Below are 16,049 nucleotides of genomic sequence, written 5' to 3'. Positions count from 1 at the left end.
TTCAATGCATCCTTTATGAAACACTGAATACTAATTTTTTAAAAAAATAATAATTGCTTTGTTTTCATTATTTTTTTCAATATTGCTAATTTCTACTGTGTTTTGCAAACTATGTAACTGCCTCAACTTTTAAAAGATGAAAATACAATTGGAAGCTTACCTCCCTTTCCAGAAATACTGAACATTACCTTTGTGGGAGTCACATTGGTTGCTGCTGGTCGTAGAAGATACTGAGAATTATATGCTGGTGATGGGTTGTAATAGACTGATGGTCCTGTAGTAGCAACTGAACACACAGAAAATATCAGAGTTAGAAAATTTATAAATTTCCCTGCAATTTTACTGTTACTATTTCATGCCATAATACGATGGCATAGTCTAATACTTTGCACTTCTGATCATTTTTAAACTGGATTTTAAGATTAAAATTTCAGTAAATTGAAACTTTCTTAAATTCCTCTTATCCCTAAATAATTTTAATAAAAACCCCTTCTGAACAAACTATTATCGAATTAAAATTCTTCATTGTTGGGATGTCATTCATTATCAGTCTTCAATGACATCTTCCTAGAACGCTTTAATAATACAGGAATTTTATTTAGTGTGCCATTATGATAAAGCACAATAAAGATAAATCAAAATTATATACAGTATAAACCAGTATTATGATATAAATAATTTATGCACATTTTTAAAAATAATATAAAGCATAAATTCAGTATTAGCCTACAATAAATAGTAAAAAAAATAGAAAAGATTTCTTCAGTTTCTCAAAGGTTTTGCAAAAAGAAGCATTTTAAGAGATTTTTTAAAACTAAGCTTTTTTTTTAAAAAAATGAATTCTACAGGTTACTCAAGGGAGAAATCAATTCCAGAGAGTAGGAGTTAAATGAGTAAAAGCCCTAAAATGTGGGGTGGCAAAGTTTTCATAAAGAGACCAATTGACCTTGAGTATATTACCAAGCTGAGAATAATTTCTAATCAACTTTTTGATTAACAGTCTATTCCTCTATGCCTGATCCAGAACCTCAACATCAGCGATTTAAACTATCAACATTCCCAAAGGTCCATCCAACAAGGGAAAATAAGATATGTCAGGGAGATATCAGGAGATATTCAGGGTCATTTAGATTCTTCAGTAAGGTTTCTTTGGTTTTTTACTAGTCTAAATTTCACATAAACGGAACCATCAACCTCTAGGAAGTCTAATGTAGTCATAACTTTTAATTCTTCAACTTTAAATACAATATTTAACATTTATTAAAAGTTAAAAGTATTAAAAGTTAAAAATTTTCAGCAAAAATATCATAATATGAAAAATTTAAGACTTTTTATACTAATAAATACTGATCATAAAGCTATCTATTAAGTGTTATTTTGAACCTCAGGGAAGCCTAGCCAAGAAACAATTCTTTACCTAAAAGGTACAATGGAGACAATAGGAATATGACTACCAAGTACGATAACAATTAACCCAAAACCTAACAGTATCATTAAATTTAATTCTAACCACAATTATTACTTCCATACTTATGACATAAGAATTATCATAAAATGTTCAGAGCAAGCATACAATACCTTTAATGCAAACGTAAGATTGGACTAATCACTAAAATTGACCAAAAAAATTAACTGTTCCATTAAATTTAACCTTAGACCTCAAGGACATCTAATCCTAACAGCAAAAGAAATATATTCAATGGGTTCTCTCAGAAAGCGCTGCCTGCTGAAACATGAATTTAAGTCTACCATTAACCAGAAAACTCAATGTAAGTTGAGTTTTGCTACCAACCTGCCTTCCATTGAGGACCTGTATACTGCATGAGTCAAAAAGAGAGCTGTGAAAATATTTACAGACCCCTCACATCCTGGACATAAACTGTTTCAATGCCTACCCTCAAAAACGACGCTATAGAGCACTGCAAACCAGAACAACTAGACACAAGAACAGTTTTTCCCCGAATGCCATAACTCTGCTAAACAAATAATTCCCTCAACACTGTCAAACTATTTACTAAGTCTGCACTACTATTAATCTTCTCATCGTTTCCACCACCCATCTCCTTCCACTTAGGACTGTATGACTGTAATTTTGTTGCTTGTATCCTTACGATTTATATTGATATGGTTTCCTGATTGCTTGTTTGTACCCTATGACTATCATTAAGTGTTGCACCTTATGATTCTTGATGAACATATCTTTTCTTTTATGTACACTGAGAGCATATGCACCAAGACAAATTCCTTGTGTGTCCAATCACTCTTGGCCAATAAAAAATTCTATTCTATTCTATTCTAAAGCTAACCCTCAAATCAAATGAACTACAGATCTCAAGGAAGTTTACAATAACTTTAATGTCAAAATAAAATTTGTAAATTGGCTGTGCTCTCAGATAGAATTCCCCACTGCAAGATGAATTTAAGACTGGTGATAACCATAAAAATATATCGTAATACTAACCTTCACTCCAAATTTAATTACCCACAGTTCACAGCAGCCAACATTAACCTTACTGACACTTATTGAAAACGGATTTTTTTCCCACCTCAAAGTTACCTTGGAAGCATTCCCCATGGGAAGATGACTATCAGATTAGCAATACTGATAAAAACTCACTGGTAAATTAATAGCTCCATTAAATGTGACTATGCACCTAACCCTAACCCTCAAGGAAAGATCTACAGTTAGGCCATAACTTCTATCCATTAAAATAAAATAAAAAATTCTATAGCAAGCAAAACCTATAGTAATATGAATGCAAAGTTGCCATTTGTAAACATTAATAAAATCAATCATCTTGTAAAACATAGCTACAGATTTCAAGGAATTTTAAGGTCAATACTAATTTAACCCTAATTGCAAAGCACGTTTACCCTAAAGCTTCTTAAAGAAAACTGTCCCTGTTGTAACATGATTTTAAAATTACCATCCACCACTATAAATGTAACCTTCACAGCAAAATGAACTATAGACCTCAATAAAGCTCCTAACACTATGCTCATCCTTACCCTCAGATATTACTTTGCCAAAGAATCTCTTTATGATGTAAATCTGAGATGACCAGCAATCATACAAACTTATCTGAAAGTTAACCTTCATACCAAAATGAACCTGAAACCTCAAGGAAGCCCAATTCAAATCCTACCTTGATCTTACTGGCAACCATAAGAAAAATACCGTTAATGGTACCCTAATAGGCAATTCCCACTATAATAGAAATTTAAGATTACTGCTAATAAAAAAGAAACCACCCAAGTGGTACCCATAAATAACCAAATGGAAGCTTAAACCTAATACCAAGAGAAAATTCCTCCCAGACTTTAAAATTCAGTCACGGACATTCGCTGCTGATTCTTTTACGTGTGTTTACACAATTTTTGCATCCTTGGCTGAAGATGAATGTGTATAATTCCTTCTACTCTTTCATTTCTGAGGGTTTTCTAAGTGCCTTAATAAATTATATTTCATAATTTCATTTGTTTCCCCAAAAATAAGACCCCGTCTTATATTTTTTTGAACCCTGAAATAAGTGCTTGGCCTTATTGCCATACGCTCAAAAGCCCGGTTGGGTTTATTATCAGGGGATGTCTTATTTTGGGGAAACAAGGTATTCTCCATCTAAAAATTCTAAATTGTTTATTCCACATAGCTACCAAGTGCTTCTTGAATGGTGAGAGAGGCCTCACTGTATTTCATCCCACTCAAAATGAGTCCATTTTTTTTTCTCCCCAAGATTAATAGTGTGTATTTCAATACTAGCCACTCCTACTAAATAAATTGGTCCTGTTGTGGGTACATATAACACTACTGTTACTAGTCCCAGTAATATTCTTTATTTTCATCATATACGTACCAGTTAATGGTGCTCCATGAAAGTTTTGTGCTCCCTGATATCCATCTGGCATTGTCTCTGTTGCATAGCTTTCAGCTGGCCACCGATTAGACAGATTTGTGTTAGAGTTGTTAAGTTTCATTTCTTGCATTTCATGCTATAAAAAGCAGAGGGCTGACATCAGTGATCCTAACACCAATGTATTTTCAAAAAATCATAATACAATAGAAAAAGGAAATCAGTGCATATATATGCTAATACATCCTTCTTTAGGGAGATAAAATTTTCATTAATGCTATGGTGCTGAATCATGGATCATGAAAAAATAAAAAGTGGAATTCAACACAAAATGTTGCTATTAAAAAGGTTGCTTTATATTGAAAATGTCTAGCTGGCCAGATCAATTCAGGCTTCAAAAAGGGATTTTCAGGGGCAACAGGCAGCTCTTCTCCTAATCCTACCTTTGTATAGCTTTACCTTTACACTTTACAATATTTAAGGGTTCCTAGACCCAAATTTGAGCATTTTAAAGCCACAACTAAACAGGAACAAGATATACTGAACAGCAAAATGATGTTATCAATTTTGTGTGAAATACAGCCTTCCTTCCATAATGCAAGTCAGAGAGCGATCTAATCAATCAATGATAATTTGTATTCATCTCATTCTCCCCATTCTATTATCTTTTGCTCATTTTTTTCAGAATTGGAGCCTACCAAAAGGAGCATGAACACATATCTTCCTTCTACATCCTCCTTCTCCTTCTTCTACATCCACTCTGAATTCCTTGACTTCTTTTCTAGCCAGGCTCTCCATCCACCAGCAAGTAACATTTTGAAACAGTGGGATTGGCATTGCTATAGATAACTCTGCATCAGCAACTTCTTCCTGCTTTCTTTTTCAACTAATTCAGTCACTATTCCATAGTTTTCATATTAGAAAAAAATTACCCATAAAATGTACCATGGGGAGCCACCAAGCTTGCAGATATTTCTATCTCTTGAACATGGATAGTGCTGTTTCAGCTGTATCATATTGGTCTAAGGAATCAAGTTCAGTAGCACTAATACTAATAAACCTAACTGCAAATCAATTGTTAAAAAGGATTACTATCATAATTAATTATCTGCCCAGCAAAATATTAATATTAGTTAAATTTGTAATCAAAATCTGATTATATTTGAATCAGATTAGTAAGAGCTGCTTCTTCTAAATAATTCATCTAGTAATTTTAAAATAAATTTTCTTTCTTTCTTCATTCAGGAATCATAAGTGTTGTAGGATAGTATTATAATTGTTTGCATATCATCTTTTGGGATTTTTGACACCCATCTCAATTCTGCCTGATAACATTAAAGTACCACACGGCTGTCCTAGAACAAAACTTACAACTTATGCTTAGTGTACAGTTGTTTGGTTTACCTTAATGGACTCCACTTGCTGACAAATCATCTGCAGCAGAGACTTCTGGTCCTCGACCCAGCGAGGGGGAGTTTTGGGAGAGAACTGAAAAAACAATTGTTAAACCAATTAAACTAATCAAACTAATGAAAATACAAGAGCTTTCAAACATGAGTTTGACATACCTTGTAACTTTTACTTGGAGATAATGAAAATGCTGTGGGTGACGGCGTAGAATGTTTCACTTCTGATTCCACAAGGTGGCTCAAATTATTCACAAGACTCCTTTCTTCTCCATTATCTCCAAGATCCTGCATTATGCCTTCCAGCATCTCCTTAACTGTCCTGATGGATACAGGTAACTAGGGGGGAAATTATAGTATATGTCTGATTTTAGATTCATTGGATATATAACTCTGTAACTGAAGAAATTATGTTCTGCTTTGATTAAAGCATGTCTGATTTTACAATTTTCTACCTCACTGCATTAATTTAGCTGATCATAGACACTTAAACCAGAGTTTTTTATAAAGTGCAAATATTCTAATTTACACCATTCAGGTTTTTTTAGTATGATTTGAAACTTCTTCTAGGATAATTTATAAATCATAATTCTCACATCTCTTTGATCCAAAAGTATCATCATGGGTTATTATGTGTGACCCAAGCAAAATGTCAAAGCATCTAGTAAATTAGAAGTTAAGTCACCTCAGAGTGGTTGAGGATAGGACCACTGGACAATCTTGGAAAAGCACTGGAATTCAAGAGATGTACAGAACTGAAAGGATGCATGTAAGAAGCTCTACTAAAATTGTTTTTTTTAAAAAAAAAAAAAAGCCTGGGATGAGCCTAAAACAGATAGGTTGACTATGTGATCTTGGAAGAGATTATCACAAAATGGAGTTGTTCTTGTGTGGTGTTGAAGAAACAAACCTGATGGGGTAAGAAGCTCTGAGAAAAGTAACTGGTGTCTTTATGGGAAGTGGGCTTCCATTTGAGCAGGAAATTTAGTTCAAAGGAATACGTGTTGGGGCTCAAATGCCATCCATCTTTGTACTCAGTTTCTTGAGTTTCCATATATTCCATATATTATAGCCTCTTTTAGTAAGCTACAGCTATGCCTACTAAGTCATCAAACCTAAAAAGTTCCCACATAGATATCCCTAAGAATTCTTTTAAAAAACTAAACTAAATCATGAACCTTTTCAACGACAGATGAATCCATGCAGCTCTCATCAATTATTTTTAGGAGATAATCCCTACTTTTTTTCAAATATTTCCTGCCTTCTTCTTGTTCTTCTGGTGACAGACCATCATTTTCTATCTCTTCAGCTTTCCTCTGGAAAATCTATCAAACCAAAAGAGATTGTCATTTTGTATGTCATTCATAAGAAAGGGTAGAGAGAGATCCCATTTAGAAATTCATGCTTACCAAAGCAAGATTCCAATATGCAACAACATTTTTAATAGCTTCAAATGCATGTGTAGCATCATCTGTTTTACCATCAACAGCATCCAAAATAGCAAATGCTATACGTGCTTCTTCTTGATATTCTTCAACCTGAGAAAGCTAAGGAAAACTAATTTGTTAGTTTTACCTAAACAATTTCTCATTATACAAATGTTTTATAAATGTCTAACTATGGTAACTTGGTGATACCTAAAAAACAGTCACTCCAGTGTGTACAGGCAGTCCTAGACCAGTTGACCAGTCAAAATTATGACCTACCTGAAAAAAGGGACTTATAACCCAGATCGTAATTCCAACATTGGACTCCCCATCTTCTGGTCACATGACTGCAATTCAGGTACTCAGCAAACAGTCATTTGCATCATCCTGATGTCACCCGACCACATTTTATGATGATTTTGTTGAAAACCAGCACTTATTTCTGGTTTCAGCAAAACCATACCATAGTGAAGAATGGGGTTGAATGACTGCGGTGTTTGTTTTACAACTGTTGTGTTCACTTATCACTGCAAAAAACTTTGTGACCATCCTGTTTCACGACTGTTACGACTTGGTCAGGCTCCATTACATTCATAATTCAAGGACTACAGTAATACATGCAGAATTATTATCAAACTTATTTCTAATTAAGCAGAATGGACAGTTCTTTACTTCTAATTTATTCTTTAAATACAGAGGAGGGCAGTTCACTGTCACAAAGACTTTGAAATCATGCTCACTAACATTTGGTATACCAATACATAAATATCTAGATATATTTTTGCCCTTTTTTATCAGCACCATAAGTTTCATGTAAAGAAAGCACTGAAATCGGTTTTGGGTAAACCATTAGACATGGAGGACACACTTAACAATACTTTATATTATCACAAACATATAATTCACATAATACACAGGGAGAATTTTTATACCAAAAAAATACCAAAATAAACTTCAAAAAAATTCCTTCTGGTTGTGAATTCTTCATAATTCTGGTACATCATTCCTTAGACATTTTAACTTTTTCAGATAATCCAGGAAAAACTGAGAAACAATGATCATGTGCTTTATGACGGGATAATAACTGAAACTCTACGCAGTATGATAGTTAATTTTGTTAATTTTATGGGCAAAAGAAGGATATTTAGCTTCCAGTTCTCAAGTGTAGAGGATTACCTTTGCTTATAGGATGGAAGATAAGCAGGTAAAATTAGAAGTAGAAACTGGAGAGAACATTAAAAAGGGGGTCTGATGTAAGATGCCTAGCCCAGAAAAAGTCTTAATCTTCATTACCTGAATATCTTCACTATGAAAATGTTTGAACAATGGGTCAATAGGTTCAGAAATACTCCTTTTTTTCTTTATTGTCTCAAGCATTGGCAAAACTTTCTTCCAATAATAAACACTTCGTCCAATGTATTCTCTCTGATCATAGAAAGAATTGAGACTGCAGCCCTATGGAGTAACACAGCATAGATTATTCTTTATTAGTCGTAATTCTTTTTTTTTTTTTTTACTTTTCATCATCATTTTTTATTGAAAAAAAGTTTTTCAAATACAAGTTTCCCCCCCCTTTTTCCCCACCCCACCCGCCGCTCCTCCCTATCCCCCCCTCACCCTCCCCTCTCCCTCCATGGCTTCTTCAAGATAAAATCATTGATATCAAGTTAAATAATACTTTACCATCCTTTTACACCACCCCCACATGCTAACCATTTCTTTCTAACATTGTTATTATATCCCCCTTATACTATACATTTCAAAGCAACCTTCAGCTATAAAACTTTATAATAATTCCTAATTTGGCATTTATTCAACTCATAAGCTACCCACTTCCTCCACCCCCATACATATATCTCTTAATTCAAATCTTTTACATATTTTTATATCTAAACATAACATCCCTTTTACTAAGCTAAACAATCAGTAACCTAACATGTCTCCAGCCATTTTGCTACAGGTCTAGCATACATAATATTTTAATATCTTCGTTTTTCTGCCCACACCACACCACTTAAAAATATTTCCATATATAAACAGAATCCTCAAATGACTTTAAGTTTGCAATCCATATAATATCTTCTGTAATGTCTTTCAGCTAGATTATTAATTCCATCGCCCATATTAGGGTAACATCAAGTTCTGTTTCCAACAGTATATTCAATATCTTCAATTACCATCTGCCCCCATCAGTAATAAATGTTGTTGTATATAAAAAACCACCCGAGTGACTTTATATTTATATGCCATATAATATCTTCTGTAGTGTCATTCATCTAGATTATTAATTCCAACCACCGTGTTAGGTTAACAACCAGATCTTCTGCATGCCCCACCATAATTCTCATGCCTTATAGCTCAACATATACGTAATCCATTTTACAAAGAGTTCAAAATAGAAAGTTCCAATCCACTCAGTTAGAAGCCTTCTTTCACATCCCTAAGGCACAGCACTGCAGAGATCTGTCATTCTTCTCAAAATAGTACAAGTCAATAATTTGCCTCCGCTATATTTTCATATATCAACCATCCATAAGTCCCGCTTATTATATTTAGTCGTCTCTTGAGTAACTGGCATTAGACTGTTGTTTAGTCTAAAAATTTTTGGTTTTGTAAGACCTACTTCTTCTTCTTTTCTTAACTTTTTGTGGTTTAGACTCCATCCTGATTGCCTTTCTAGGACTTGTATATCAGCTGATTGATTTCCATGCTGGTCTGTAACTTGATGAAACATCGCATTAAAATCCAAACCCGCCTCTCTTGTATTTGTAAGTAATCCAGCTATAACCTTTAAAGGAGAATCCAAAAGCAACTCGTCCAAAAGGACCTCTGTGACTTGTTTTTCCATTACCTCCATCTCCATCTGCTTAGCCTGGGTTTCAGTCTCTTGTTCATTTTGCATTTCTTTATTCCCCTCCTGTGTTCCTAACACTGATGGCATACATGGAGATGTTAAATCCATTTTAAGAACCTTGTAGTAAAATTCTTCCGCTTTTTCAACAGTATTTAATTGATATCTTTCTCCTTGGTATCTCAATATTATACCAACTGGAGCATCCCACCTAAATGGGATGTTTTGTTTCTTTAGCTCAGTCACCAAAAATCCAAATTCCTTTCTATCTTTTAACATCTTGGACGGCAGCTCTTTGTATATCCAAATCTTCCTTCCATTCAGTTCTAGAGTGGAGTTAAAAGACTTTTGCACAATATCATTTCTTATTCCTTTATCTGTAAAGTAAATAACCACATCTCTAGGCAACTGCCTTTGCTTTGCAACCCAGGAATTTACTCTGTAGGCCTTATCAATCTTACAGGATACCTCTTCAGGACTAACCTTTAAAATCACAGCCAGAACTTCAGCAGACATCTTTCTCAAATCATCTCTATTATTTTCCTGTAATCCCCTCATTCTGACCGCAAATTCCATGGACCTGTATTGCATCATTATAACTTCTTTTTCAATCCTTTGTTTTATATTATCTGCATTGTAAGTCTCATGATCAGCTTCCTTTTTAGACTTTACTTCTGAGCTATTGTCTTGAATATTTATCAAATCATTTTCAATTCTTTGTATTTTATTGTCCAAGTTATAAATCTTATGATCAACTTCCTCCATTTTAGACTCTAGTTCTAAATTCATATCTTTATCCATCTTTATAACTATTTCTGAAAAAGTTTTCAAAGCTGTTACAAACTGTTGTTTCAAATTGGCATATTTTTGTTGTACCAACTCTTTAATTTCCTGCCTAAATTTTTCAAGATTCTGGTTCACAATCTCATCATGTCTTGCCATCTCCTCCAAGATAAATTCTTTTAGGTTAAAACCATTCTTCTGAGTCTGCAAATTCAGAACTTGTTCAAATGGTTTGTAAATGGGGGAATCCCCCCCCCACTGCTTGTTTGTCTGGCTTTATCAGTTTTAACGCCATCCTGCCACACAGACACTCTTTTTTTAAAAAAAGACTTCTCTCCAAACAATATCAATATCAAATCTCCAAGAAGAGAGAAACATAGAGTAGAAATTTTTCTTTTCAATTCTAGCCAGCGCTATTATTTCTGCTACTTTGTAACTTGTTAAACTATTCAGGCGGAAGGACTTTCGCTTTCAGCTTTCTTCTTCTCAAGCCTCAGTCAGTCACCATTTTAAACTTTTTTTCCCCTCTTTTCTTCGCTTTTAAAATCACTTATAAAGTTGTTAGAAATACTTGCGATTTAGGGTCCAAAATTCAGATCTCATCCTATTTGTTTAAACAATCTGTTCTTTTTCATTGAATGGATTGGTCCCGTCGCCTGGCTCTGCAAGAAGCAGAGTTCTCCCGAAGCCCGGAGCAGCGGCGAGCAGAATAGGGAGCCTCATCCTGCTTCGTCCCCAAGAGTAAAACAAAAACTCTGAGGACTTCGGAGAGGGCTCTACCTGCCCTCGCCGGCTCTAACTCACATTTCCTTAAGGAAATGGAGTTTTTCAAGCCGCCTTTCAGCTGTAAAGGCGGCTCTTTACGGGCGACGGGGCTGGCGGTCTCGAAAGACCATCTGACGGCGACGGAAACCAAACCGGAAGCCTATTAGTCGTAATTCTTGTTACCTAGCTCATGTTTCTCATAAATTTCATAATTCTGTCTACATTGCAGAAATATATGTGAATTTTGTTCTTTCTAGTAATCATGTGTAGATATCACTAGATATTTGTTGGACTCAATCATTAGATAAATTATACTAAAACACAGTATCTATTAACTTCTAATCTGGATTTATTCTATCAGATTTAAATATCTGTGCATTTAAATGCACGGACTGTACAAATTTAAACAATAACTTTACATTTACTGAAAATGGCAGTAGCTTACTTACTGTTTTAAGGAGACTTTTTGCCCAGTGCATTATAAGAGATGGTTGAAGACCATGTTTTCCTAAGGCCCTGAGGATATTCAATTCATGTTGAACCAGAAGTCTTACTTTTGCTGCTGTTCCAGGGCTGAAAAATAACATTGATACAGAAAACATTTCAACTGAGTAATATTCAAATCGTTTTTTTCTTTTTGATTAACAAGCCAATCTATTTTAAATATAAATGAAAAATTAAAAAATAAATCTAATAGCATAAATATATAAAAGGCAGGCTTCTCAACCAAATTATTTATGATGCCAGACCAATAGCAATAGCACTTAGACTTATATACCACTTCATAGTGCTTTACAGCACTCTTAAGTGGATACAAATGTCAGCATATTGCTCCCAACAATCTCGGTCTTCATTTTAACTGACCTCGCAAGGATGGATGGCTGAGTCAACCTTGTGCTGGTCAGGATCTAACGCCTGGCAGTGGGTAGATAGCCTGCAATACTTCAGTTTAACCACTGTGCAATACAAATCTAATATAAAATTTGATAAAATTAAGAACCCATTTGAATTGACCAATCTGAAAATGGTGAAGAAGCAAAATCAAATGTTGACCTCTATGGCATATCCGCAAGAACATCTACTAGACAGACTACTTACACTGCTTGCTTATGAATGAGTGTATAAACTGCATCCCACCAGGCTCTTTGTCTTTCAGTACAAAGTTGCTTGCATATTGGCAGTGGCAGGAATCGAGGCTGATGTACAGTGTACTTAGTATTAAACTTCTCTTGTAATTGCAAGTTACTGGTAAATATTACCCCAAGTAGAAACACCTGTTCATAAAACACACATGTTAAATTGTATTAAAAATACAGTACATGCTCATGATATTTCAGTAAACTCAATGTAGAAAACATTTTCTTACTTCAAGATCCAGCATACAGATGGATTCAGGAGCATTGGTTTCAAGTCTTGATGTCTCCTGGGGCAAATGGAAAAGCTGCTTTAGCCATTTACGAATGGCTGGCACAGCTGGTGCAGAATTCCACTGCAGAGCAAGCCACGTGATGTGCTGGAGACTACCTTCATGTGCTCTAATGGCACCTATGAAAGAAAAATTGACTTCTGAAGATATGGCACAACCTAAGAATGCAGGTATGAAACTAGTGTTTTTTTAAATTTAAAATACTTTGAATTCCAGTTTAATTAATTGTACCTTATATATGTAGTATACAGTAAAAAATTAAGCATTCAAATCAAATATCCTACCAATATCATATTTAGCTAGTTCTATACATTCTGGAGCCTGTACAACAACATTTTTGATACTGTCTGTGCCGAGAAATGAGTTCTCTTTAGAGGAAGCATCCCCAGGGAGCAACTGGATTTGAAGAGTACTTGCTGGAGCCGGGCCCAAAAAGTACTTGCTGGAGCCAGCCAGGAGCAAGAGGGAACAGGAGGGTGGAGCATGCTAAATCTATATAGCTAGCTCCATTGGTATTTGGATGGAAGACAGAACTTCTGCCATTTGCAAAGGTGACATATATTAATGCTGTACACAGCGGTACGGGGCAGACACCTTTTAAGTTGGTATATGGGGTGGACTTCATCCCTATTCCCGAGCTCCCTCAGGAGGCCCCCTCACTAGGCAACCTGATGGAGTGGATGGATAACCTGAGGGGAGTTTGAGGGAATGTCAACCAGGCACTGATAAAAGCAGCTGAGACCCAAAAACTCCAGGCGGATAAGAAAAGGTCACTACAAAAGCCATTCTGCGTAGGGGAAAAGGTGTACCTCTCCACAAAGTACCTTAGACTAAAGCTGTCTTGCAGAAAGCTGGGTCCGAAATACCTGGGTCCATTCCCCATAGTCAGAATAATCAACCCCGTGATTGTGCAATTAAAACTCCCACCCCTACTGGGGAAGGTCCATCTGGTCTTCTATAGCGGCCTGCTGAAGCCAGTGGTGGCATCAAGTAGGAGACCCTCGGCCTCACACTCGCCCAGACCCATAATGGTGGATGGGGACACCCCCATCCAAGTATTAGATTCTTGGGTACATAGGGGGGCCCTGCAGTACTTAGTCCATTGGAAAGGGTATCCCATGGCTGAGGAGCCGAGACATACAGGGGGAAAAACTGATCAACAAGTTTCATAAGGAAAATCCCTTGAAGCCCAGGCAAGACACCCGGGGTGAGCTACGGGGCTGCTAATATGTGCATGTGCTTGCTCTCTTCCAGATACATTTCCCTTGGTAGAGGGGGTTGCCTGTCAACGTCCCAGACAGCATGCCGTTCAAAGTTGCCACAACACGCCATTTCGGAGTTGCCACACATGTGCAGGGGGAGGGGGATGCACGGGGCCACAGATGGGTGTCGGGTGATAGGACCTACGCTGGGAGAGGAGCCAGGAAGCCAAGCCAGCTACGGTCAGTTCAGAAGCCATCCAGGCCTGAAGACTACTTGCTGCAGCCAGCCAGGGAGCAACCGGGCTTGAAGAGTGCTTGCTGGAGCCAGGCCCAAAAAGTACTTGCTGGATCCAGCCGGGAGCAACTAGGAACAGGAGGGTGGAGTGTGCTGTATCCATATAGCCAACTGGCTAGCAGAAGCCAGTAATGCTGGCTAGAAACCATTTTACTTGTATTGTTCACCACATGCCAAGCTGAGACTCCAGTAGAGACCCATTCTGCTCAGTGTGGCCTCTTCTTTTGCTGGCTTGGTTTGGAACCATGACACTGTACCTTATGAATGTAGTATACAGTAAAAATTAAGCATTCAAATAAAATATCTTACCAATATCATATCTAGCTAGTTCTACGCATTCTGGAGCCTGTACACCAACATTTTTTATATCGTCTGTGCCGAGAAATGAGTTCTCTTTAGAGGAAGCATCCCCAAAGAGAGCATAAAATAAAGCAGAGTGTCCACTCTCATTTGCAAATGACTCAACAACCTCTGTTAAAAAATCCTGTTTGCCATAGCTTAAGTTTAAGAGCATATAGCCTGAAAAATAAAAAGACAGTGATTAATTACAAGAATAGATTCTACTACACCAAAAACTAATTAGAACTCTGTAACTTGAATTTAGAGAATTTAGATTTAAAATTAAAATACGCTTAACATTAATAAGGAATAGAAGTCTAAAAATATCTCAAACATGAATGTGATCTATTCTCACTGAAGGAATAGACTATTCTCAAGGTAGATTTTTATCACATTCTAAACCAATGAAATAATTTAATATTTTAAAATTGTGACTGTTACTTAAAATTTCTTCAACTTTCAGCAATTGCATATTTTGCCTGATGATGCACTGATTAATTGAACAAAACTGCTATTTTAATTTATATTACCAGACTGGCTCTGTCGGTCACAGGCTAACATTTCCAACTTTTCTTGTTCAGCATGATCTCCTTTTATTAGTTTTGATTTTGGTCTTGGAACCTGTTAGAAAAATTATAGACAAATATAGGGAATTCCTTTGGCAGGAAAATATATGAAAAATATATTTTTCTCCACAAACTTCAGGTATCCTGGACAGTCATAAAACTTTATTATATTATAGGCTGAAAACAGCACTCATTCTGATTTTATGCTATAACCAAGAGATTACTGTATACAGATTATCTCAATCTCATAACAAAACCCAGCACTTAGCACACTAAGGATTGCTTTTGCACTTGAAGACACTGACATATTTAAAAAATAAATGAAGAGAGACTAAGGAAAGTTTAGGACATAGGGAAAATACAGGAAATATAAACCAAGACAGACCTCCCACCCCAAATAAACTCAGGAAGAAATTCACATAGATCCAAGAAGAGGAAAAATACAGATGAGCTACACTCTTTTGTCTCTCATTCCATTATTCTCCCCATAGCATCCCCATTTAGGTTGAATTATCCTTCCAGAACCAGGAGTTTCTTTTGCGATAGTGGTGAATATTTGTAGCTCAAGTGTAGGATGAGAGTGGAGATTGGTTCTCCAAGCTTGGGGGTTGGTTTCTGAATGTTTTGTTACCAGACTAGGTAACATCTTCAGCGGGATTTAGGGGATGTCAGTGTCAGTGTTCTACTTATAAGGGCTTCATATGGTCAGTAGGTCTTGTACTGGGAAGGTAACATCAGGTGAGGGTTTGCCAGCAAGGTATAGAAAACTATTTCTGAAAATCTATTTCCCATTCCTTCATCCTAGTCAATCGCTTGGGCACCAGAACAGAGTGTATGCCTCAACCTGGAGAAAGTATACAAAGAGGCTATTGTGGGGGTGGAGGGGGGGAATCTCTTCACATGTCTAATTTTATCTCCAGAGAGTGTGTGAATAAGAACATATTTCTTTGATTCCTACTCTTATTAATATTTTTCAAACTGTTGCCTTTCTATTTCTGTGGAAAAGAAATAATGGGCAGAGAAACAGGAATGCCAAAACTCTAAAGTTGTTGAAAGATGCCTTTATGTGTACCATTTTATACATAGGCAATACATATCAATGTACCAACTTGGAAAATAAAATGTATGCAAAATAAGA

General features: G+C 36.0%; 1 protein-coding gene across 2 annotated transcripts in view; it reads right to left on the bottom strand.

Moving 5' to 3' along the window:
• The window catches only part of LOC117666627 (E3 SUMO-protein ligase RanBP2), a 40,927-nt gene that overhangs the window by 16,407 nt on the left and 8,471 nt on the right, over positions 1-16,049 (bottom strand). For both annotated transcript variants that reach the window (XM_087895374.1, XM_034419396.3), the window contains exons 8-19: positions 14,876-14,966; positions 14,316-14,525; positions 12,450-12,628; positions 12,182-12,357; positions 11,533-11,656; positions 7,978-8,139; positions 6,667-6,804; positions 6,436-6,582; positions 5,420-5,596; positions 5,256-5,339; positions 3,855-3,990; positions 189-286 (exon numbers count right to left, since the gene is read on the bottom strand). In XM_087895374.1, the coding sequence (XP_087751500.1) occupies positions 189-286; positions 3,855-3,990; positions 5,256-5,339; positions 5,420-5,596; positions 6,436-6,582; positions 6,667-6,804; positions 7,978-8,139; positions 11,533-11,656; positions 12,182-12,357; positions 12,450-12,628; positions 14,316-14,525; positions 14,876-14,966 (1,722 nt within the window). The remainder of the gene's footprint in view (positions 1-188; positions 287-3,854; positions 3,991-5,255; positions 5,340-5,419; positions 5,597-6,435; positions 6,583-6,666; positions 6,805-7,977; positions 8,140-11,532; positions 11,657-12,181; positions 12,358-12,449; positions 12,629-14,315; positions 14,526-14,875; positions 14,967-16,049) is intronic.

Source organism: Pantherophis guttatus, chromosome 5, assembly GCF_059756535.1.
Source record: "Pantherophis guttatus breed Tessera chromosome 5, ASM5975653v1, whole genome shotgun sequence".
Taxonomy (NCBI): domain Eukaryota; kingdom Metazoa; phylum Chordata; class Lepidosauria; order Squamata; family Colubridae; genus Pantherophis; species Pantherophis guttatus.
The sequence above is the reverse complement of the archived record's forward strand: the minus strand, read 5'-3'. Positions and strand labels throughout refer to the sequence as shown.